The sequence below is a fragment of the Eublepharis macularius genome, chromosome 4 (assembly GCF_028583425.1).
Source record: "Eublepharis macularius isolate TG4126 chromosome 4, MPM_Emac_v1.0, whole genome shotgun sequence".
Lineage (NCBI taxonomy): Eukaryota > Metazoa > Chordata > Lepidosauria > Squamata > Eublepharidae > Eublepharis > Eublepharis macularius.
This window is the reverse complement of record NC_072793.1, coordinates 18,864,112-18,890,467: the sequence shown is the minus strand read 5'-3', so window position 1 is coordinate 18,890,467 and position 26,356 is coordinate 18,864,112. Positions and strand designations below refer to the sequence as shown.

Sequence of the window (26,356 nt, the reverse complement as noted above, 5' to 3'; positions counted from 1 at the left end):
AAAACTGCTTGGCAAACTTTTGCAGGTGAGTGCTGAGTGGCGGAGATGAGTGGGGAGGGGGCACGGTGACACAAACACACGGACACAGTGCTGGAGGTAAAGAAGGCCACAACTTTATTGAGATTACAGCTCAAGGTACAAAGGCGTGCATAGGGCACAGATCCGAGCATCGGCTGACCTGCCTTCCAAGCCAATGACCCACACGTCCCCTCAGACACCTGCTGAGGGGGGGGACCATGGGATGACAGTCAGTGGGGTGCCAGGTGGGTATACACCCCTGTGTGAAATATCCCCTGCCACCTGGGAGTGAGGTGGACTGACAGCCCCTGACTGGGCATGCACCGGCCATTCCTCCCTCCTCAGACCCCTTATGGGGATCCCCATAATAGGGAAACTGAGCCTGAGGGCCCTGTTACCCCCAAAAAAGATCAGTGCCCAATGCCCAATACGCAGCCTACTAACCCCAAAGCTGTGACGAAAGGAAGAGCTGGGCAGGATGCCACCACGGGCCAAGTGCTGAGGGGCGGGGCCAGCTTTGTAGACCAGGGGCCTGCACCGGATGAGCCTGGGCATGCTTCCCCCAGCCCCTGGTAATTCCTCCACCCCCTCCACAAAATGGCAGCCACCACACTGTCTCCCCGCCCACCTCCCCCTCATCGTCCGCAACCTGGCCCTAGGAGCCATTGTTTGTGTTTTAAAGATATGCTCACAATATCCACGTGCACGTGGCCACGTACAGACAAGTACCCGCTCCTCTTCCTTCTGCTCACCCTTTCTCCGGTTTCCAAGCCGTGAACTTCTTTTGGAGAAAGATTAACCGGACTTGTGGAAGGAAGCTCTTTAAATAGAGGATAAGCTCCAAAGAAGAGCCTGCCTTTCCTGAACATTATTCTTCCCAAACTTCCCTTGTGTGAATTCTTGACGGAGTTTTCTTGGCCTCAAACTGAATTGGAACTGGAAATGATCATTCCTCATCCACCCAGTAGGAAGTCATACTGGAGAAGTTTGTGGAGAGTAATTTTTTTAGGATGTCATTTGCCACAGCGGGTTGCACCTCCCCTCCAACAGAAAGACTTGGGAGAGGCTTGGCTAATCCGCTAGGTAGCAGCAGTCAAATCCGTCAGCCATTTTGAGTAGATCAAGCACTTTTGATTTGAGGCAGACTGACAGGCCAACCCTTGCAGGGGAATTAGAGAGACAAGGGGAGGGGCAATGGCAGAGCATCTGCTTGGCGTGCAGAAGGTCTGAGGCTGAATCCCCGGCATCTCCAGTGAAAAGTTCAGGTGGTAGGACATGGGAAAGACCTCTGCCTGAGACCTTGAAGAGCTGCTGACTATCTCAGGAGACAATAATGGCCCTGGTGGACCGAAGGTCTGACTCAGTACAAAGTAGGTTCACAAGTGAAGACTTAGGGCCAAGCTACAAGTGACGAATGACACTTGAACAGCAAGTGTATTTCTCCCTGTTCACTTGCCCTCCACTCAATCCACTTGCCATTCAAGTGTCATTTGTCACTTGTAGCTTGGCCCTTATACATTCTTCTTCACCACCACCAAGTTCAAAGCATGTAAAGAAAACACCTCTTGAAAGCTGATACATTTTCACTTGGGTGTATTGGATGATGTATGTAGGACAATGTCTGCTGTGAAAAAGAAATGTGGTCCCATGCATGCCAAATAATTTGCAATAGAATTTAGAGCAATTGCCTCAATGAAAGGCAAACTTTTTGTCAAGCAGTCAAAAAGCACTGCTCACAATTTGCAATCCCATTGTAAAAGGAATGATCTTGCGTTACTTAGCTCTAGCAACACTGTTGCAACACGAACCTGTCCTTTACTGATAGAAACCCTCTAGCTTTGACATATATTGCAAGAGTCTTTGGGAGGATTAACACCCTAAATGAATGATAACATGCTTTTCCAGTTGCATTCTGTGTTTGAGGAGTGATTCTCGCCGCCTGCTAAATAAAAGGTGACAGTTTTATGATGGGAGATTGGAAGGGGAGAGGGAATAGAACCTAGATCAAATCTAGGTAATGGGGAAAGGTCCACTGATTCCCTCACCTTATTTTGAAGGTCCCCCTTCATCTTATTTTGAAGGTCCACCCCTGCTGTCCTAAACAGTATTTTTAATTGCAATTCTCACCTTTATTTACACTGCATATTCCTTACTGTTGCTCATTATAGAGTCTTCCTGACATTTCACAGGAACTAAATAAAAAAAGCCTATAGCCAAACCTTCCTCCTAAATTCAGTACTCTTTCCTGATGTTTATAATACAGATATTACGTCTCTAGTGGCTACTTTTAATAGCCTTAAGGAAGGCTGATGAATAAAACAACTACACTGAAGCTGTGATAAATTAATTGCCCCATTTTATGTGACCAAGAGGACTAACTAGAGGACTCCAAATGAAATGCAAGTGTGACTATACTTCATGGTCCATGATTTAAAAAGACAGAAAGGGAGGAAGAAAAAAGTGAAAGAGTACAAAGAAAAACAGAATGCTTTTGGAAGATGTTATAAATAAATATTTAGGAGAACACATTTTCCTTAAAACACCGTGCTTAATTGACACTAGCATCTAATGCCATCTGGCTTAAACCCCAGTGTTGCCTTTTATGCTAAAACATTAGAGAGATGTAAAGGAGAAAGTTAATCTGACTACATACCACTGTCGAAATTGACTGGGGAAGGCAATGGCAAACCACCCCATAAAAATTCTGCTGAGAAAACGTCATGATGCGAAGTCCCCCATGGGTCAGTAACGACTCAGTGCTTGCATAGGGGACTACCTTTACCTTTAAGCATTCAAGTACGAGCAAATGTGTTTCGATTCTTGTACATACAACTATCATCTATCTGTCTGTCTATCTTATAATTCATTGTCAATATTGGCATCAGGAATGGATCCCCCCCCCCCAGCTTGCATTAAGTGAAAGTCTAAAGTAAACCAACAGAGAGAATCACGGAAAAAATCACAGAAGAAGAAAAGCAGAGTGCCGTGACAAACTAACTAGGCCATAAGAGTATAAAGAACCTTAAAGCCACTAAAGCAACACCAATTTCAAATATATTATGTCAGTTTCAAATATATAATACATAAATATACAATAGACTGCCGGACAATAAGGTCACGTACAAGCATCCATTCATATTACAAAGTGCAAAGTGCTATACAAATAGTACAAAGTGGCCAATGCAATAAAGTGACAGTGCCTTGAGTTACAGGAATTCAAAGTAATTTTACAGAATTTTTGAATTTTTTAAAAAAATGCAAGAATGCTAATAGCAATACAATAATATGGAAATATCCATCAATCCAACATAGTTGTTGAGGGAGTAACGGCAATGGGGGCACTACTAGTTCCGTCCCATTTCTGTAATCCTTCTTCTCGGCAGTTATTGCAATAGGAAATCAGAATTCAAAAAGTGAAGAACATTCCCATTCCATCTCAAGCTTGCTTGTATGTGACCTTATTGTTATTATCTGGGTGACTTTTAGTAGCCTTTAAGTTACTGTCCGGCAGTCTATTGTATATTTATGTATTATATATTTGAAACTGACACAATATATTTGAAATTAGTGTTGCTTTAGTAGCTTTAAGGTTCTTTATATTCTTATGGCTTAGTTAGTTTGTCACAGATCCAGAGGAGTTAGCCGTGTTCGTCTGTAGTAGCAAAATCAAAAGGAGTCCAGTAGCACCTTCAAGACTAACCAACTTTATTGTAGCATAAGCTTTCGAGAATCACAGTTCTCTTTGTCAGATGCAATCACTGATGAAGAGAACTGTGATTCTCGAAAGCTTATGCTACAATAAAGTTGGTTAGCCTTAAAGGTGCTACTGGACTCTTTTTGATTTAGTTTGTCACGGCGCTCTGCTTTTCTTCTTAAGCGAAAGTCTAAGCAGAGAGTAAAAAGACAGGTGATAATCCATTGGTATTTGCTATGTTCTGTCACGTCACGAGTTCCACTCCCTTTCACCCCTACTGGAGATAATGGTACATTCTAGGAGTGCCCCTGAAGAGGAAATAGTTCTTTCAAGTACCGAGCGCTTGTTTGACAATGCCGAGTTTGTTTGCCAGGGAACAAGTCCGACTTGTCTGAGGCAATTATGCCCATAAAAAAAAACACAGGAAGAACTACAGCTTGCCTGGAGGACTCATCCTTAGACAGGAGAGTGAAATCTATTGCTCGTAATCATTTTCAAATCACTTAGTTTGTTGTTTTTAATTCTAGTAAAGTTGGAGTGCAGGATCATTAAAGGGTCTGGCATGTGTTCATAAACTCGGCCTTTTTTTAAAAAAAGTTGTTTTTTCTTTGTTGAGCATGGCCTTCTCTTTCTGCTGCTGCTTTCCCTGTGCCACAGAGTCTTCGAGTGAGGTAAGAAAATAAAGTGTTGTGCAGCAAGGAAAGAAAGCAAAAATATGCGCACTTCAGCTCTTTTGCCATCAAAGGTAGCTGGGGCAGCTTGGTTCAGCACCCAAAGGTCAATATGTCTATATGATTTTCAGCCTCGCTTCAGATCTGAGAAATGGCAGATTTAGAAGAATGCCATGCACCTTGTAAATAGTCCACTAGGACAAGACAGAGAGAAATGTAGATTCCTATGTTTACTGCATGTGACGGGCCCTGGCTATGTTGGACTCTTTGGGACCTTTTCTTTTGTAGATCAACACACTACACAAAAGTTGTGTTGTAGATCAACACAACTAGCAGCAGTGGTGATACTAGTAGCTTAAAAGTTTGGCATCAGAATAATGTACCATATGCATAGTTAAAAGAAAGAATAAAACAAAATGGCAAGAAGGGGTTATTGATTAATACACAAGTTTGGTATTGTGATATCATATGCCAGGGGTCCCCAACCTTGACGAGCCTTTACGTACCTTAGGAATTCTGTTAGAGGGCGGAGGGTACAACCAAACATGGTTGTGGCAGGAGGCAATGCTAACCACAAATAGTCAGGGAGTGATGTTATGCATAACTCTAATAGTAAAACTTAAACATTTAAGGCAGAAACTCTTATGTAACAGGGTGCTTTTTAAAATGAATATATTGTTCAAAAACATTTTTCTTGCCCTCACACAGCTTACCTTCTGTCACACAGTGAGGATCCTTGTGTTGTTGTGGCAGCTGCATAAGTAATGTTTTTTTTAAAATCTACTCAGCCAATCAGATCTCCAGTTGCCAATCAGAAGCCCTTCTGGGCAAAGGCTCCACCTAGCCCCACCCACATTCTAAAATCACTTGGTGGTTGCCAGGAAAGCTGTCAGCAAGCTCTGTGGTGCCCTAGGGCACTGGGGATGCTGGTTGGTAAGCACATACTGGTGGTCCCTGACCCCAGGGAGGCTCGACTGACCTCAACCAGGGCCAGGGCCTTTTCGGTCCTGGCCCCAACCTGGTGGAACTCTCTGCCTGAGGACACCCAGGCCTGCCAAGATCTTGTCTCCGTCAGGTGGGCCTGTAAGATGGAGATGTTCCACCAGGTGTATGGTTGAGTTTTCCACCAAATGAGCCTCTCTCCTGGTCTCCTCTATGTCTGTGGGGGTATTGACCATCTACCCCCCATATATGAGCGACCATGCATGGTTAAGCCACACCTCCACCTCTGTCAGATGTTACATGGTTTTTATACGGTGAGCAGGTGTTTTATTAGAAAGCTGTGTTAATTGATTGTGATTTTATCTTGTATATTTTATCTTCTGTTGTAACCCTGCTTTGAGCCCGCTTGCGGGGAGGGCGGGATATAAATAGAATAAATAATTAATAATAATAATATGCTATGGGAGGTTGTGCTGGTAATGATGAAGCTTCCGTGACTGGACAAATGGACCTGATATCAGAGAAGAGCAGGTCAGGCAGAACAATTAACGCCTGCCATGGATGGACATGTTGGGATCAGACACTCTTTGACTGTACATAATGGGACAAGCAGAGGAAAAGAGGATCTAGACCGCTCAATGGTCTTTGCTACCATCAACCATTTTTTTGAACTACCTGAGTGGCAGGCTTGGGTCCAAATACCTGAAAAACTGTCTTCATTGATATTCGGGGTGCCAATTTCCAAGTGAGGTCTAGAGATCTCTCAGAATTGCAACTGATCTACACTCTGAAAGATCAGTTCCTGTAGTATTCATCAGTCTGTTCCATTTTTAAGATTCGTTCTAGGGCACTAGAATCTGGAGTAGCACCATCCCAGGTTTTACTCTCGTCTCTGGTTAGCTAGAGTTGCTAGGTCCAGGACTTCCCTGGCCTGGAGTGCCTGCGCACAAGCAAAATGCATGCACGAGCCTGGGTCTGCACAAGAACATCACTTCCAGGAAGTGATGTCATTCCTCATGGCATCGTACCATCCCAGGAGCACTCCCACACTCTGCAGCAAGCCAATTTGGGCCCATTTGGCACCACTCCCAGGAATGATGTCGTCATGCTGTCCTAGGAGCATGCCCAGGAGGCAAATTCTCCCACCTTTCCCCCCCACCAGCTAGGTGAGTGGTGGCAAGGGGCGGAGGGTGGGACTGGGAGATCCCCCGCCCACGCTGGAGGACCTGGGATCCCTAGGCTAAGCTGGCTAGAAAAACTTCTGTGAAGGACTCTGTTAGGCCTTGTTTTTCCTTATTCATTTCTCCTAAACAGGCTTCTCACCCCCCATCACCCCTGTCCAGGGTGAGGGGACTCCTTCCTCTGCCTGCCATCCCCCAGCCCCGCTCTCCTGGCTGGTGAAGAGGAGTGGAGACATGCATGTGTGTTCTCCTGCGCTCCCCGTTGTGCCATTTCCGCAGGCCCTCTGAAGAACTCTGTTATGCTGTTTTAATTGAAAGCTGCCTTGAGCAGGACTCTGAAGGGGCAGGAATATCCTAAATAGTATTTAGAAATATTTTAAACAAATAAATATCCCAGTTTAAAAACATAAAATGTTTTTGAATGATTGAATATATAATTGTTGAGATAGCACTCAATCTTGCATCACGAGATTGCTTGATGCTATTTAGAAAAGGTTTTAATATAGGTTTTATGATACTTAGACCTATCAAAGACAGCGTTCATACTTTTCACGTTTGATTTGAAATTACCAAGCCAAACCTCAACCTGCAGACTCTACCAGACCAACGATAGTCAATACCAAAATTAAAAACTTAACAAGTCTATAGATTTTAAAAGGTCCAAGATTGCTGTGTGTCCATAGTTTGTATCTCATACAGCATTCTGTTTCTTCCATTTGAATTTTTGTTTTAATTTTAGGTAAGTCCTGTTTCCCCTTTTAAGGAGATTTGAAGCAAAACCTCTATGCGGAAGCAACTTGGGTGTATCTGAGGATAGTTTATTGTGAATGTGGGCTCTGTTTGAATAGTAGGAACATATTCACACATGTGCCAGATTAGACATGATGATAGCTTCTTTTAAAATGAAAGTGTTGCATTTTAAAAAACAGAAGTATTAAGTTTGGGTTTCTATATTGCTGCATATGTGCAACGCTTGGTTCCCATCCCGATGGCAGAAATGAAATCCAGCAATGCCAACAGCTTTACTTACAGGAAGATACCATCAAACCCCAATGGCTCTCCGTCTCTGCATATGCAGTGCCTCTGTTCCTGAGGACCTTCTACATTACACTTTATTTTGTCCCATGTATGCAGAGGTTAGAGCTGAATTTTTTGCTAACTTTTTAGTGGGGTGTAACTTTACCTCTGATATTGACAAATTAGTTTTTTTGTTATCTGATACTGATTCATTTGTCACTAGCAGAGTATCCCTGTTTGCCTTCGCTGCAAAAAGATTAGGGCCAAGATTGTTTCCTCAGAAACCTAACTTTTCTCATAACTATCTGAAATTTATTAAGGTCCCATTTTAATTGTTTTATTTTTATTATTTTAATAACTGTATTTTATGCTTGTAAGATAGATTTCTATTTTTACTGTTCTTATCTTTGTATTGTGACGGCCTTTGGCCATATACAATTAAACCTACTACTACTACTACTACTACTACTACTACTACTACTACTACTACTACTATAGTGATAAGGGAAAGGCAATTTGCATTTTTATTATTTATTTTATTTATTTACTTCATTTGTAACCTGCCTTTCTTCTGAAGCCAAAGTGGCTTCCAGCGTTCTCCTCTGCTCCATTTTATTCTCACAACAACCCTGTGAGGTAGGTTAGGCTGTGTGTGTGTGACTGGCCCAAAGTCACCCAGTGAGCTTCCATAGCAGAGTGGGGAATAGAATCCAAGTCTACAATAGACATGGGCACAAACCACAAAACCCCCAAACCATGCAGGGACTGAACTGAACTTAGCAGCAGCAGGGAAAGGAGCACTTGATCATTTAAAGGGCCCTTTCCTGCTGCTTGCAAGAGGCAGGTCCCTTTAAACTATCAGCTGGCAGGCGGCGGGGGGGATCCCCCCACTGCCTGCCAGCTGATAGTTTAAAGGGTCCCCCCCTACTACCTGCCAGCTGAGAGTTTAAAGGGACCTGCCACTTGAGTGTGGCAGGAAACGTTTAAATGGCCATTTCCCTGGGGAAATGGCCATTTAAACCACCCCTTTCCCTGCCGCTGGGAAAGGGGCATCACCCTTTGATACGAACCAAACAGAACCAGTAGACCAGTTCCGTGGAAGTTTGTGGAAACAGCTTCCACGAACCACTGGTTCGCAACCCACGAACCGGGCTGGTTCATGGGGTTTTTTTGGTTCGTATTCTGGTTCGTGCCCATCTCTAGTCTCCAACACTCTAACCACTACACCCCACTAGCTGGGAGTGTGGCTTTATATTCAGAGGCCTCTTGTTTTCTTATTGGTCCGCATACTCTAGGGCTGATACTTGCCATTATTGAAAATAGGTTCTGCTCCAAGAATCTTTAGTCTCAAAATACTTTTTAAGAGATGATTGTCATTTTTCAGCAATTGCATTGCCATCCTCGAACCTGAGGAACAGTTTTACAATTATTTTTTTTAGAAAATCAATTTTTGAAATGTTTTAGAAAATTCAATCTTGCACAAATGATAACTCCTTATTTAAGCCATAAACATCTTGTACTGTTCACAGAGGGAGCCCCTCAATGCAAAGCATACAAGACAACATTATGAGCACACTAGACAAGGTAAGATTCTGAATCTTCTTTGATTATTGCATTTCTCTTTGTTTTATCAATGATCCTGAGGATAATTATTCAGCTCAAAAAGAGCTGCACTAACTACACTCTTTCAATCGCTAAGTAGGCCATTTTGATCTAGACTCTTTTCAAATCAAATCAAAGGTTAATTACAGCCGCAAGACCAGCTAAGTTAAGTACAGATAAAAAGAGCAGCTTTTTAAATACTTAAAATGGATAAATACATAAAAGCAGGACTTTTTTCAGCTGGAACACGGTGGAACAGACTTCCAGAACCTCTTGAAAATGGTTACATGGCTGGTGGCCCCATCCCCTGATCTCCAGACAGAGGGGACTTTAGATTGCCCTCCATGCGGAGGGCAATCTCAACTCCCCTCTGTCTGGAGATCAGGGGGCGGGGCCACCAGCCATGTGACCATTTTCGCTGAGTGCGATTTAAACTTTTAAAAACTCCCTCCTTGTTCCAGCTGACCCAAAGTGATGTCATTGGCCCTGGGAGCATGCGTGCACTTTGCACGCGCACATGTGGTACCCGGGGCACCATCTCCCGCCAAGAGTTGCCCCCTGTGCTGGCAACCCACTGAGTTCCACCACCTATATATATCCAACAGTAAAACTCACTTCATTAATTCACTTCCCAGCAATTGATGTTTCCTTCGTCAAGTGATTCCGCTTCCTGAGTGCTGTCACACAGAATTTTGCAACTGCGTAAGATACAGTTCTCTGGTTATCCTCTAAAAGATATACCCAAAGGGTTTCAGGACTGAAATCCATATAATACTGTAATGGTTAAAATGTATAGAGTAGTGGAATAATTAATTGTACCCTTTCTTCTTGATAGAATTCTCAGTGCAAAAGTGTGTGTGTGATATTTTCGACCACTTGATTTGAACAGGGACAACAGTGCTGCTGCAAAGGCAGGCAAGAGAATCTCCCATACAAAACTGCAGAGGGGAATGCATCACATCATGCTCTAGACTCTTTTCTAAAATAACAAATACATCACGGCTTTCCCCTGCCTCCAGGAACAGATGCCAGGAAGTGTCTCCTTGGTGCCTGCAGGGAACACTCATTTAGAACCCCCGTAGTGACCAATGTGGATAGTAGAAAAAAATTACACTGTGTACTCACAGAAAAAAAATAGAGTAAACAGAATCAGAAAGACTCCCATCCTGAGCCAAGGGACCTAGCTAGAACACTGCGATGCACTATAAATTAAATGTATCTTAGAAACAACTTGCTGCTAGGTATAAGCCCCATTGAATATAGTGAGACACAATATGCAAAGATGCTTTTTATTTATTTTATTTATATTTCAATTTATATACCGCCCATCCCCAGGGGCTCTGGGCGGTGAACAGTTAAAATCGATAAAAACAAGAACTAAAATCAATATACAAACAATAAAACAAATTAACAAAGTGCAGTGGTGGGGAGAACCCTCCCCCACCCCAAAGGTGGGAGGCCGACATGGCACCGCCCCCTTCAATCACCGAATGCCTGGTGGAACAGCTCTGTCTTACAGGCCCGGCAGAACGATAATATGTCCCGCTGGGTCCGGGTTTCCATTGACAGAGCATTCCACCAGGCTGGGGCCAGGACTGAAAAGGCCCTGGCCCTGGTTGAAGCAAGGCGGGCTTCCTTAGGGCCGGGGACCACAAGTAAATATTTATTCACTGATCGAAGCGATCTCCAGGGAATGTACAGGGAGAGGCGGTCCCGAAGATATGTCAGTCCCAACCCGATCAGGGCTTTAAAGGTAAGAACCAACACTTAATCAGAGAAGGTCAATAGGGGACATGTAAAAATCCATCTTATCTTCCATGGGGAAGAGACAGGTGATAGTAGTCCTCAGATGATGGTGCCTTTCCGCACCTGCACTTAACTCTGAAAAACAACTGGGTGTGCAGCAAAAAAAAAAAAATCAGTATAATTTGGATCCGGATATCAGGAATTCCATAAATATTTGGTATGCCTGATGTCTGGGTCAGATTCTCTATTCGGATTTGGTTTTATTAGAGAATTCTGTATATATTTGGCTATTATGGCAAACCACCTCTGATAGTCTCTTGCCATGAAAACCCCATCAGTGGGTGCCATAAGTCAACTCTGACTTGACGGCACCATGCACATACATTATTCTCTATAGAGAAAACTCTCCTATGGGCTGGGAGGGGGCATTTTTCAAGCAAACTTTACAACACTTTCAGGAAACCTTCTTCTTCTTGTCCACTCAAGGACCTCCAGGTTTCGGGAAAACTTGACGTAAGGGACCAATTCTATGGGCCCCTGAAAAAGCTGCCCCCAGGCACTCTCCATTGTTTCCTATGGGGGGAAAAACAGCCCAAGAAATTCTAGGGCAAAGAAACTTTGAGCAAAGGCAACTCCTATTCCCAGTGCAAGCTGAACCAACAGAGGCCAACAGAGCTAAACTAAAGAACAAGAATCAACATTAAATCAGAGACAAGGCAGAATAGAACAAACAGGACTGCAATGTAATTTCTCCCATTGAGATTAAATCTTAGTGAATATAGTATAGAACCCAACTGAAGCAAAGGAACCAACATCAAACCCCAGAATCCTACCAGAACCAATGCCAAATCAGAGCATCTCACCAGAACTGAAGCAAGGGGCACTGTTTCAATTAAATGAAAAAATAGAAAAGAGTCCAGTAGCACCTTTAACACTAACCAACTTTACTGTAGCGTAAGCTTATGCTACAGTAAGATCGTAAACTTATGCTACAGTAAAGTTGGTTAGTCTTAAAGGTGCTACTGCACTCTTTTCTATTTTGCTACTACAGACTAACACGGCTAACTCCTCTGGATCTAATTAAATAAACAGCAAGCAAACAAGCAACTGTTTAAGCAAAACAAGAGGACTCTTAATAATATATAAAGAAAGACTAGCAAGCTTTCTGCTTATGCATCACTGCAGTGAAGCCTAGGTTTATTAATATTTTAAAAGGTAGTTTACTGAAGGTTTTCTACCTTTGCAGTTTGAATCTCTCTATATTAGAAAACTTAGCTGTAGTGAAAGTCCAGGTGTTCTGCATCAAATGCAATAGAGATTATAAATATATCAATTTCTGAACTGTGTCATAGAGAATATGACCTGGGGTGGTGGTGGTGGAGGATTTTTCGACAAGTCTTAAAGTAGTCCCATGGTTGCAGAAGTCAAAACAAAAATACTTTTAGGGAATTAATACTCCCCCAAATAACAGAAACAATGCCTGCATATTTACAAAAAGATAGCCCATTGAATTCTTAATTGCTGTTATGGGTTTCTAGGCAACTACAACAATAGTAACGAGACTTGTAAGGCTTGACTTCTATAAAAAAAAGCTGGGCAGGGGGCAGGAGCAGACTTGGAGGCTGAAACAGCCCTGCGAAAGGTCATGCCCACCCTCTGCTATCATGTCCCATGTAGAGATCATCACGAAATGGAAAAAACCTGAACCATGTGGTTCGTCAAATGTCATGAACCACGAACCATGAACTTTCACGAACCTGCTCCTGGTTCGTTAACTGGTTCATTTGGTTCATGAAAACGTCACATCCAGGTCAGAAAATCCTCACTTCCGGGTCAGCAGAAGGTCACTTCTGGGCCAGCAGAAGTTCAATTCTGGGTTAGAAGAAGGTCTGCAGGAAGTCCATCCCCTGTTGCCTAGGAAACTGATTGATTGGCACCAGGCTGTCTGCAGTGACGAACCAAAAAATGAACCAAATGAACCAGCCTAAAAGTTCGTAGTGGTTCATCAGAAATGGGATCTGACAAACCGTGGTTCACGAACCATGAATTGGCCTGGTTCATGCTTAATTTTGGTTCGTATTTCAATTCATGCCCATCTCTAGTCCTGTGGTGGAGGACCCGTGGTGATTACTGGAAACTCATTACCAACACCACCCACAGCCATCAGCCTGGTCCAACTTGGTGAAAATCAATAGACAGCCAGGCTCAGCCCCCACACAGCTCTGCCAGATTTTCCTGGGGAGAAGCTGCCTGGACTAGGAAAGGATGGAAAGCTGAAGACTGATATAGGAGCAGGTAAAGATAGGTTGGCTGGTTGGAGGAGAGAAGGAAGCAGGCCTTGCAGTGGTGGCACCACTGTGCGCAGTGCTGAAGACCGTCACACAACACGCATCTGCCCAGAAGTTGAGCCTACTGTCCAACTGGGACTGGCCCTGTGTTCGTGAACACCATGCAATTCAGCCAGACTTTTCCCCAGGAAAGGCTGTTACGGGGAGAGCTGAGGTCAGGGAGGGGGGCATATAAAGGTAGGTTGTATGAGCCCACTTGCGGGGAGGGCAGAATACAAATATGAAATAAATAAATAAATGGTGGATGGGAAGGGGGAAAGGAAGTTGGAAAGGGGGGAGGCTATCATACAGCCAGGAAAGGAAAAGAGGAAATGGTGGGGTAGGGGGATAAAGGGAAAATGAAATGCCCTCCGGAAGTATTTTTGAGTCCCGCACTTGTTCAGATTTATATTATCGTATCAGAAAACAGGATTAGAATATCTATCTTACTCCGAAAGAGAGAAGAATCAAATGTTTCTCCTTTGTCTAATAAGAGAAACGCTGAAAGTCTTCCTTTTTCAGAAACACAATACCTTTGAATGTTCTCAGAATTAGTTTGGTAGAGGAGGTGCGTACTGGGACCGTGCTTTGTACAGACAAATCTGACTAAATTTTTCCTTTATTCATTTTTATTTTTCTTACTTCTCTCTCTCTTTAAAAAAACCTCTCTGACATCTGCTGGAAATACTACCAGCAAATGGGTCAAGAATTCCGTGGCTTGCAATTAGGTTCTGCAGCATTGAAAAATAAACTCCAATCTAAACTGTGTTGTCATGGAACCACTAGTCTGATTTTCAGTTGGATAGTGCTAATTAGGGCTCCTATACTTATTCTGATGAAACTGCTTTCCGGATATGATGGCTGTGATTTTTCAAACCTGACTTAAGGGATTTAGCGTGCCAGTTCGCATTAAAATCAATAGGCACAGAAGTTTCTCGGGATGTTCTTGAAAACCTCAACCTACATAGTCCTTGCAGAAGAAGAACGTAAGAACAGCCCCACTTGATCAAACAAATTCATTCATTTATTTTATTTAAAACTTTTTTATGCCACCTCTCCAGCCAAATAGGGTCCTCAAGGTGGCAATAAAACCCTCATTTGAACATTAAAACAAATAGCTTCTTCAATTCAGCATCTCAGACAGAAGCTAGAATCAGATTCAAAGTTCTTATTAGGTACTATAAGTGTACACCGTTCCTTATCAGGCATTCTCTCTGGCTATTTTCACGTAAAAAGCATGACAAACCACATTGCCCCCCTTCCAGTGGAAATAAAAGGCAGACAAAGTGCTTGGGTATAAACTCTGGGCCACTTTATTAATTTCAACATAAACTGGGAATACAGCTAGGGATCTACCTAGTGGTACAGGTCAAGCCCTGGGGCTACACTGGACCTCCGCCTAGACCTGCCAGGGCAAGCCCCCACTGCCCCAGGGGTGAGCCCTCCCAAGTATGACTGGTACCCGGTGGCTAGGCAAATAGTTCCCCTTTAAAGCTCCAACCCTCTACTGCTGAGGAGCCCGGGGGGGGGGACTTGTCAGTCCCTGCCAGGTAAACCCCTCAAGCCCATCCACAGTGAACACACATTGGTTCCAGCAGAATCAACTTTATTAGGATCTATGCAGTTCAGGTCTGTTCTCCATCACGGAGCTTGACAGAAGTGACAATTCAAATCAAGCAATCTATGTTATAGTTGATTTTTCCCGCACTCCAAATGACAGTTAGGTTTTGGCACGCAAGCCTACAAGAGTTCTGTGGGAACCTGTTCAGTTATGACTTTGTATTAGGTATACAAAGCTTACCTCCCAGCATCTGGGAACAGGAGAGAAAACTGGAATCTAGACACATCAAGGTCACGGCTAGCCGAGACTCGCATATGTCTCTAAGATAACAGGAGAGGCCTTTTCTGGGTCCTAAGGAAGTAACGTCTGCAATATGGTTACAGATGATCAGAGAGAGTTACACATCAATTTAATAATAATGCAGTATAGCTTAAGCATATTGTGGTATAAGCAATATAACAAACATGCAACCATGGCGTGGCTGTACACAGACATGACACTTGTCCAGGGATCCCACCAAGCAGTCTACCCTCACAACTGGCTGCCATGAAGTCTGCCAGCCACTCCTGACAGACCCCAATTACCCACCAAGGGGGTCACCGTCCCACTCATTTCCCATCCTATCCTGTCAGTGACTAACTATATACAGCATCACCATAACAGTCAATCAACCCTGCAGTTCAAAGGAGGTGAAAAATCCCCCTTCTTGTGTGCCAGTAGGGGAAGGAGGAAAAAAATCCTACCTGGCCCTGGAAAACAGCAACTGGCTAATCCTGCACTGCCATGGGGAGGGTGGGTGGGCCAAGCAAAAGAGAAGACTGTGTATTAGGGAGGCGGAGCAGGCCTATATTCCCTTTGCTCCACCCCCCCAAACTAATCCCCAGATGCTCAGGAGAAGCTGCTGCCTTCCTTCATCCACGGCAGCAAAGTTGGCCCCCAGCCCAAGCAGCTTGTTCTGCCAGCCAAGAGGGCCGTATTGTATCAGCAACCCCCAAATGAAGATATGAGACAACATTATATGGGTAAAACAAAACTTGTTTTTATTAAATGGAGGGTCTGCATCATCACCTTTTAAGTGTGAGTTGTAATTAAGACAGCACTCTGGCAACCACCATTTGGGCAATACCAGTGTTACCCCTGTCCTTGTTTTGCCTTGCCTGAATATTAACTATGCCATGAGGTGCCAAGCCTCATCTCTCTCTCTCCTAACATGCTCCACAAACTAAGGTTTAATAGATGCTGCTCAGCACCAAGGATGTTCTCACCACAATTCACCTTGCCTCTCCAGTGAATGATGGAATGTTTCAGGAACAGCCCTTCATACTGAGATACCTACGACTGCTTGCTGATTAATCTATCCCAACTGATGGCCTAACCAAACACAATACAAGGTTTATCTATAACACCACACCCCAAGAATGAAAGTGGGAAAAAATAATAACATGCAATTTATATTCCACCCTTCAGGACAAATTAATGCCCGCTCAGAGCGGTTTACAAAGTATGTTATTATTATCCCCACAACTATCACCCTGTGAGGTAGGTGGGGCTAAGAGAGCTCCGAGAAGCTGTGACGGACCCAAGGTCACCCAGCTGGCTTCAAGTGAAGGAGTGGGGAATCAAACCCGGTTCTCCAGATTACAGTCCTGCCGCTCTTCCCCATTACACCAAACTGGCCCTCCTGAGCTATTCCTGAGTCGATTATAGGTCCTCAACAGCAAATTTTAAATCCCATACTGCTGCAAATAGAAGGGTGAGTTTTCCAACAGCACACCATAACAAATGCCTGCATGAAAAAGTAGAGCCTATTTATAAGCTTCTCTTTGAAGCCCCTCCCACCCCCATTCATGCTACATTTGAGTTAGGGGGTCTGGACCAATGACATCCATTGCTCAAGCCGAACTTTGAATTGATTTCTCAGTGCATATTTATTTATTCATTCATTTACTAAAACATTTTTACCCTGCCTTTCCTGGTAGTTCCATAGTGCTTTTATCTTTTTGAACTTTACTTAGCCTCTAGTGCCATTTCATTTTTAGGAAGATGTGGTCTTCTGCTTTTCTCCTACTTAATTTTGGGCTAGGATATAAGCCATATATATATACCTATTTACAGGGCTTTTTTTCAACTGGAACACGGTGGAACAGAGTTCCGGAACCTCTTGAAAGTGGTCACATGGCTGGTGGCCCCGCCCCCTGATCTCCAGACAGAGGAGAGTTTAGATTGCCCTCCGTGCCACCAGCCATGTGACCATTTTCTCCGAGGGCAACCCAATGAGTTCCACCACCTCTTTTCCCAGAAAAAAAGCCCTGCTTATTTAAGAGTGGGACAAAAGGAATTCTAAGTTACCCCCAGATACACGCTACGAGAGGCTTTCCAACCCCAGCGAACAACCTCGCCGGTTTTGAAGGGAAAATCTGCCTCACAGTGAGGGAGTGAGTACGGCTAGTATGTAGCTAGCCATGAATAACATGCAGAAGGCTCCATATTTAATCACTGGCATCTCCAGCTAAAAATGTGAAGTAGTAGATGATGCAAAAGACCTTGGTCTAAGACTCTGGAGAGATGCTACCAGTAGACAGTACTGACTCTTCATGAACCAATGGTCTGATTTGAAATACAACAGCTTCCTGTATTCCTTGCTCACTATCAGTGCTGAGATCCACGGAAACCAATATAAGGTTGGTCCAACACCACAAATACAAATATGCAGCTTTAACAAATGGCTATATTATTGGCAGACTCTGATTCAGGAATAACTCACTCTGTGACGAAATTTCTGACAATGATGATCTCTGCAAAATGTCAAAGGAGCGGATCGTGTTAACTATAAATGGAAGTGGGTATATTCATTGGATTTGCACATATGCTCTCGGTTATAACAAATTTACAAGTTTAGTGATTTTAGTATTAGAATAATTTTTATTCTATTAGATTTTATCTACCCTTTTACCATCTATTTTATGCTATGTATATTTTATTGGGATATTTTATCTTGAATGTTTTACTCTATTTTGGATTGGATGTTTTATCAATTCTATGGTGTTTTAAATCTCAATTGATGTGATTATGCAATTCAGCTTAAGACCTATGGTCAGTCGAGCTTGTAAAACTGGTGGTCCCTGGCCCCAGGGAGGTTCGATTAGCCTCAACCAGGGCCAGGGCCTTTTTGGTCCTGGCCCTGACCTGGTGGAACTCTCTGTCTGAGGACACCCAAGCCCACCAAGATCTTGTCTCCTTCAGGCGGGCCTGTAAGACAGAGATGTTCCTCCAGGCATATGATTGAGGCCATCAGGGGCTGATTCTGCACACGTTGGATAATGCACTTTCAATGCGCTTTATCAATCGTTTGAGGTGGATTTTTTGTTTTGCACACAACAAAATCCGTTCCAAATGATCTATAAAGAGGATTGGAAGTGCATTATCCAACGTGTGCGGAATCACTCAGGGTTTCCACCAAATGAGCCACTCTCCCGGTCTCCTCTATGTCTGTAGGGGGTATTGACCATCTACTCCCCATATATGAGCAACCACGCATGGTTAAGCCGCACTTCCACCTCCGTCAGATATTATATGTTTTTTATACAGTGAGCAGGTGTTTTATTAGAAAGCTGTGTTAATTTATTGTGATTTTATCTTGTATATTTTATCTTATATTGTGACCTGCCCTGAGCCCGCTTGTGTGGAGAGCGGGATATTAACATTAACATTAACATTAACATTAACATTAACATTAACATTAACATCATCATCATCATCATCATCATTATTAATGATAATGATAATGATAATGATAATGATAATGATAATGATAATGATAATGATAATGATAATGATAATGATAATGATAATGATAAAGGGACAAATGGCTCTAAAAGGATAAAATGTTAGATTTTCAAATAGATTTTTTTTTTTTTAGTGAGACAGCCAAGGCCCCTTTTCTGTGTGGAAGAACTTGTATTTGTCTCATTCTCAGAGTGCATTTATTCTTATTTGGTGCCAGTTTGGTGTAGTGGTTAAGAGTGGTGGGACTCTAATCTGGATAACTGGGTTTGATTCCCCGCTCCTCCACTTGAAGCCAGCCGGGTGACTCTGGGTCAGTCACAGCTCTTTCAGAGCTCTCTTAGCCCCACCCACCTCACAGGGTGATTGTTGTGGTGATAAGAATGACATACTTTGTAAACCACTCTGAGTGGATGTTAAGTTGTCCTGAAGAGTGGTGTATAAATTGAATGTTGCTGCTGCTGCTGTTGTTATTTACCAATTCTCAGTATTTCAGACATTGACTCAATGGCCTTGTGATTTCTGCTTTTCTCTTTTCCTAATTTTTACTAACAGGCAGGTTGCTGTGTGCTTTTGTCTTTCCATCTTTCTAGATCTCAACAGCAAAGGAGAGGCTGTCTCCTTTAAATGGGTCAATGTGTCTGAGATAGATACAAGGTTTGCTGACATTGCCAAGACTTTCAACAAGAAGCAAGAGGATTATTGGGCTATCCAGGCTGCCATCCAGGGCCTGAAACAGTCTCATTCCTGTTCACCAGCGAGTAGCCTTTCTGTGTGCATAGAGAAAATACAGCAGGAAAACAGTAAGTTGATGTGGGAAGCAAAGCCAAAGCAGATCTACTACTAAAATAGAGAAATTTTAAACCATCAGTTTAGCTCTAGATGTCTATGTATGCATATGTTTGCAAGAATCTATGCGGTCTTGTTTATTTATTTATTTTATTTATTTATGTTATTTATAGTCTGCCTTTCTCATGGAGACTCAAGGCAGAATACAGTGTGACATTAGTACAGTCAATATCAGGAACATTTCCATAAAAAAATCCCATAGGGTAAATAGATACAAGTTCACAAAGACGTAGCATTAGAAGGAATCCAATACAACATATTGGGGACGTCTATAGTTCCCTAACTCATTAGTGGATCCTCTGAGATCCCCTCCCTATAAAACAGAGTTCCTGAGGAGAGTGGGTGTCCTGACCTCCTGAGGCAGGCCGTTCCACAGGGAGGGGGCCACCACAGAGAAAGCCCATGTACGGGCTGCTGTTGATTTCGCCCATGTGCAGGGTGACACCTGAAGGAGACCCTGTTCAGATGAGTGAAGCTGCCATGGAGGAACATAGGGAAGGAGGCAGTCCCATAAGTATGCCGGACCAAGACCATGAAGAATTTTATATGTGACAACCAATACCTTGAACTGAGCATGGTAACTGATAGGTAGCCAATGGAGGGACTGCAGGATGGGAATGACGTTCATGCTCCTGCTCGCTCCTGATAACAGTTGAGCCACAGTGTTTTGCACCAATTTGAGTCTCCTGGTTAGTTTAGATGGGAATCTATGAAGGAGCAGACAGCAGGATCTGTCTCTAGATAAACACTGTTACTGTCTTCAGTTATTCATGAATGACAAAGAATTGTATAGGTTATATTGGCCTTTGCAGTTGTAGATACACAAACTCATAGCCTATACAGATAGGAGGGAATTTTGATTCCCAGTGGCTGAGACCACCAGAAGCAGGAAACAGGTTTAAGTCCTGAGATGCCCCTCCTTACATTCATCCATATAAGTGAGAAGTTGCTGTATATACTCTATGCAGAAGCGGATGTATTGCATTTTCAGGCAGCATGAAAGCATTTTCAGGCAGCTATGAAAACAAATCATTCTCTCCACCGGATACTGGGTTACCAGGTACCAATGAAAAAGATTCCGCAGTTAAGAAAGGATTGGCACTGTGCCCCTTTAGAGTCCCTGCAATGTTTGTTTGTTTGTTTGTTTGTTTGTTCGTTCGTTCGTTCGTTCGTTCGTTCGTTCGTTCGTTCGTTCGTTCGTCGTTCGTCCGTTCATTCGTTCATTCATAGGTATGTATGTATGTATGTATGTATGTATGTATGTATGTATGTATTTATTTATTTTCGATTTATATTCCACCCTCCCCACATTTGCAGTAGGTTCAGGGCAGATTACAGATATATATGATATATATGCCTACTCCACCTATAATCACAAGTTCATTTTGCTGTTTGGTTGATCTGAGCACAATTTAGCTGCCTGATACGGAATCAAGCCATAATTCATTCAAGTTCACTATTGTGGATTATGTCTGGCAGCAGAGTTCCAAGGTCTCATATAGAGGTCTATCACATTACATATTATCTGAGCCTTTTGGGGGGGGAGGGGGGAAATTAGGAAATATATGCAAAACATGCTGTTGTATTGAGACCACCTCTGGGAACTGCAGGTCATCTCACGGGCAATTACAATCATTGGAAGATCTCTCCCTAACCCACTTTCTCCCATCCAGGATACTGTAAACTCTTAGCTTGAGCAGACCAGTTTCTTAATCTGCCATTGTTTTCCTTTTTCCGCTACTTTGCTGACATCAAGCTGCTCTTCAGAGTTTATGCGTCCTAGAACATTTGGTTGTTATCACACTGCATGTGCATGGGGGAGAGGGTGTGTGCCTAAGTTTGCAAAGTAATATCTTTCTGCATAGCATGGGCGCCTTACCGTAGATCTAAGAAAGTACTGATCTTACCCATTAGTGCTCCTGCATGAACTTTTTTTACTTTACTTTGTGTAAATAACTCCCTACCATTCATGTTACACTAGAGTTCAAATCTGTCCACCACCCTTCAAAAATATCCTGCATATCCTGCAAACATGGAACCCCCTGGGGATAATGTGTCTCAGGGCACCGCACAACATAGTTGCTTTGCATACACATATATGCACGCACCAGGCATATCTTTATGAAGGGCATACTTAAAACAATTGGTACTTTATCAATACAATACACAAGACAATGTGGAGTATGGAGAGTGCCCTCAAGTCATAGCTGACTTACGTGACCTCTGGTGGGGTTTTCATGGCAAGAGGTGGTTTGCTACTGCCTGCCTCTCCAATCCTGGTCTTTGGTGGAGGTCACCCACCCACTTACTAACCAAAGCTGACTATGTTTAGCTTCTGCATAGAGATGGGCATAAAACGAACCATGAACCAAAATTCGTGACAGAACGGCTGGTTCATAGGCAAAGAAACACACGGTTCATGGGGGTCATGTTTTTACGAACCAAACAACTTTTTCCTACCATTCTGTGGCCGGTTCGGGAAGCCAGACGCTTTGGCGCCATTCAATACATTGCCCAGGCAACAGTGGCCAGTCTTTTGGTTGCCCCCAATCTGAGGCCTCCACGCTTGATTGTCAGCTGTCCCTGCCAACTAGAGAGCTCCCATTCTGGTCCAGCCAGCCAGGAAAAGAGGGGGAGGGTTAGAATCTCTAAGGTAACTGAGGAGATGGGCCCTCAGTAACCATGGTAACACCAATCTCTTCCCCCCAAACCATGTTAGGCAGGTCTTTCTGCCAACCAGAATGCTCCTGATTTGCTCAATGTGGGCATTTTATATAAAAGGGAAATCTCTGTGCCTCATGGTTTCAGTTTCTGCAGAGAGGGAGAGGAGGGCTTGCTGGAACTAGGCTTTTGAGAGAGATTGCGTGGGATCTTTGGCCTGCACTTGTTGCTGGAAAAGGGACTGAAAGCCTTTTCTTTTTTCTTGCCTTTTCTTATGGTGGAGGTGTTTGGGAAAGGGTGTTTTTTTCCTCTCCCCCTTGCCCCCCGCCTAGGCTTAGCTTTTCACCTTCCATTCTAGGCTCCCATGAACCAGTTTGCGAACTGGGTCAAGTTCAGCAAAGTTTGTGGTTCATGGTTTGTGAAACTGGATGAACTACGAATCACACAGTTTCAATTTTTTCCGGTTCATGCCCATGTCTGCTTCTAAGATCTGATGAGATCAGGCTTACCTGGGCTATCCAGGTCAGGGCACACAAGACATTATTTTTAATTATTTTTTTTCTTCGATTGCAGTTGGTTCAAATCTGGATGTTTTTCTTTAGGATAAAGTCTTCACCTAGTATAAGACACTTCCTTCTATCAGGTTCAAATAGAGAGAACTTGCTTTTCCTGGCATGGTCTCATGGTTTGCTTCATTGAAGTATGACTTAAATTTCTTGTGAATGTTGTTCACATTTGCTGTTCTCTGATAGCAATAAAAACTGGGGAGCCAACATGGCAGATGTGATTTCTAACAATACCATCTTTAAGAGGTTTGGATGAGGCCCAGATATACTAGTGCAGACGTACAAAATCTGCAATTGTGGCTGCTGTTACAGTGTGCCGTGTTAGCCACTGCTAAAGTTTAGCGCTGGGGCAGCACCATGGGTGGAAATCCAGCATCTCCCTTTCATGATGGGATTAATTCAGCTTCCTGGTTTTCCGCCTCCGAAAAATCAAGATGCGAAGGTTTTAGATTTTCTTTTTTCTGTTGGATAGCCTCCTGCCTGGGTTGCACACTACAGTGGAATGCACTATCCAGCGAGCCCTTGTATTCTTTCCCCACTCCTTAGATTTTGCCTTCCTGTGTATTTCTTCTTCACGTGCCTTTAAACCCAATCCTTCCTATGTAATGCCAGCCTTCCCAAACTGATGCCAAAAACCCAACAAAGCGCTCTTCAGAAAGAAGAGCCAAGCATTTGAGAAACCAACAATAAGACAGACAAGAGGGCAATGTGAAAGGAGATTAGATCAGAATTCGTTAGAGGGACTTATCCAATACCTGATAGTTTTGTGTTGAATGAGTAACAGGAAAAAGCCATAGGATTATGGGTCAGATTTACTCAAGTGGCTTCCCCGAAGAGCATGCCAGTGGGGCTGCACCAGGGATTTATTTCTTCCAAGCAAGTGGCATGGATAATCTTGGCTTAATATTGTCAAATGACTCTATTACATCACACAGGAGACGCATATATGTATGTGTACAACTCTCGCTGATAAGCAAAGTGGAAATAATGAGATTTCAAGGCATTGTGATAGCTTTGATAGCTAGCTTCTCGTAGCTTTGTTGCTTCAAGGGTTTAGCTTTGTTAGGATGAAAACAATTAGCCCCCTCTCTTGGACTCGCACCAACAGGAGCTTAATCACTGCTTTGACTTACAGATGATTGTGGTGTGCAGGTGCATATGGAGGGATACAGGTTTTGGCTGACTGCAAAGAAGACAGAGGTTCCTGAGAAACTGGAACAGGCTGTGCGGCAGGTGGGGGAGCTGAACCGTGCCACCATAGGAGTCATCAGTACAGAAATACAACTCCAGGAAATGATATGCTCAGTGCTCCGGAGGCAGGATACGATGATGGAGAAAGCAAGAGAGGCAAACCCCGAGTACCTTGATTGGATCCGGATACAAGGAAACCTGAGAGAAAATATCGAGAAAATAAGTCTGGTCAAACAGCACTCAAAGAAATATGTGGACGAAGCCAATAATGTGCTGAGGGAAATGTCCAAATCAGCAAACTTGACCTTGTAAAAGCAGTTGAGAATGATGTGACCTATCCCTGTCCCTTTCATAAAACAAAAATCAATTAAGGGACTTGTGGTGGAAAATCTCTTTGGGTAATTTTGATATCGTGGCTGTATGGAAATTAAAACTGATGCCAAGAGTTTGGGGAGAAGAAGTTGATATACTAACTTCAGCAAAACATCAAAAAGAAAATCCCAAAGTGTTGCCATTGCCTACAAAACCACAATAGATCTACACTTGATAGCTTCATTGTTCAGGAAGTGGCAAGAATTAAGCATCACCAGTCAAAGATAGGGCGCAATTACCCTTTTGGATCACATCTGCCTTTAGCGATTCATACATGCACTGGCGAGGCAGCTTTCAAACCTGTTTTCTAATTGGCTGGTCTAAATTGACAAGAGATAACCAGTCTAATTTGTCCTATTTCACTGGGCCAACATGAAAACTCCACCTTTTAGAACTGTTGTTTTGGAAGAGAGGCTTTTGCTTATGGGTGGGTGGAGGCTGTCATCACTCAACCACGGAGTAGAGATAAGCAGATTTCCCCACTTCCATTCCTTCATCGTTCCAGAAATGTGTCTGTGCTGTGCTCCATTCCCTATTCCCATTTTAAATAGGAGGATTCCTAAGATTAATTGTGGAATTGCAGCCACATACTTCATTACAGCGTCCAGTTTGCATCATTTCCCCTTCTGCATTAACAAAGACGGTTGGTTGACATAGCATGGGAGCCCCTTGTTAGGAATGAAGGGGTGATCTCCCAAACAAATCACTCCTCTCCGTTTAGGCTCTGATACGACAGGCCACTCATTTGCCCGGGAACAATGGTTCTCCTGTTCTGTAGCTGAAGCAAATGGAATTTAATTGAACATCTGCACTCCGTTGCAGAAGTTTAACTCTTATCACATGATTTACACTATAACTACTACTAAGATACACCCGTAAGTGCGAGACTGCTTGATAATAGTTAGCATGAGAAGTTCACTAACAAAATAAGTTATGTTTTGTCAAAGGATCTTCCTTGTCCTGTATATATCTGCTCACTAGATGCTGTGAGTTGTTCCATGATCTTCTTTACATCAAAGGTGGCTGGGTTGGGTGAGCTCTCGTTTGTCTGCTGCGATGTCTCTTGTTTTATTAGACACCTTCTTGGATGAGATCTACAGAATAACTTCCATCCTAGCACGACAAGGCAAAATTTGTTAGGAGAGCTTTGGAATGACAATTTTAAGGTGGCGATTATTCTGGTTTATGGTGTTAAAGCCTGGGTTGATCATTGAAGTCTGTATTGCCTTACATTTGTTTGTATATAATTTGGTGTGTGTGTGTGTGTGTCCTGTTTCTAAAATAGTGCGGTGAGCTGCTTGGAGAAACAAGATACAGATTTTTCTATAACAATGAATAAACGTATACAGACAATATTGATTGCTGGCCTAGAAGAAAACTTTTCCTTATATTTGTTCCCTGCATCTCTAAGGCACCAGCGTATGGGTTAAACTAATATCAATCTGCCCATTTCTAAATACTTCTCTTCCCTTTCAATATGGGATGCCACTAATGGGCAGCTTCTGTTGATTGCCAGCATTTGAGCTACCCTGCATTGTCTCCAAACGCAGCATTGCTGATGGCCTTACTGATCCTTGCCTGCAAACAAATCTATGTGGCAAGATGCCTCCTCCCCTTATCCGAGGATTCAGCTGGCACTGTTCAGTATGGAGGGTGCTCCACCCAGCCCTCAGACTACAAACCCATTGAGCAGCTGCTTGGAGAAACCTCCTCATTACATACCACAGGATACTTGGGCCGTTTCCCCACTGCTTACCTTGTTCCAGAAAACAGCGAAATCCCGTGCGAAATCTTGTGAGAAGATGCTGTTATTGTGCGAAATTGCATGAGAAGGCATGATGACAGCGTCTTTTCGTGAGGTTTCGCATGAGATTTCGCTGTTTTCCGGAACAAGGTAAGCAGTGTGGAAATGGCCATGCATATGATCCTGGCCTGTGCATGGGGAGCCAAGCTATTCCCACCATCTTGAGTTACAGCCTAACCAATTCCTAAGGACCGGGCCTAGCTCTAAAAGTAACAACAACAACCACATTCAATTTATATACTGCCCTTCAGGACAACTTTACACCCACTCAGAGAAGTTTACAAAGTATATTATTTTGATCCCCACAACAACCACCCTGCGCAGTGAGTGGGGCTGAGAGAGCTCTGAGAGAGCTGTGACTGGCCCAAGGT

General features: G+C 43.3%; 1 protein-coding gene across 1 annotated transcript; it reads left to right on the top strand.

Annotated features, from left to right (window-relative positions):
• The first annotated feature begins 4,100 nt into the window (after positions 1 to 4,100).
• LOC129329037 (uncharacterized) lies at positions 4,101 to 25,540 on the top strand. Its single transcript, XM_054978432.1, has 4 exons — positions 4,101 to 4,383; positions 9,053 to 9,107; positions 19,136 to 19,345; positions 23,754 to 25,540. Exons 1-4 carry the CDS (start codon positions 4,330 to 4,332, stop codon positions 24,119 to 24,121), a joined length of 687 nt encoding a protein of 228 aa, XP_054834407.1. The 5' UTR covers positions 4,101 to 4,329; the 3' UTR covers positions 24,122 to 25,540.
• Positions 25,541 to 26,356: the final 816 nt, after the last annotated feature.

Bases quoted from the DNA above. Each gene is read 5' to 3' on its own strand.
- LOC129329037 (XM_054978432.1), top strand. From the start codon at position 4,330: ATGGCCTTCTCTTTCTGCTGCTGCTTTCCCTGTGCCACAGAGTCTTCG. The intron at 4,384-9,052 runs GTAAGAAAATAA...TACTGTTCACAG, and splicing joins CCACAGAGTCTTCGAGTGAG to AGGGAGCCCCTCAATGCAAA. The intron at 19,346-23,753 runs GTAAGTTGATGT...TTTGACTTACAG, and splicing joins GAAAATACAGCAGGAAAACA to ATGATTGTGGTGTGCAGGTG.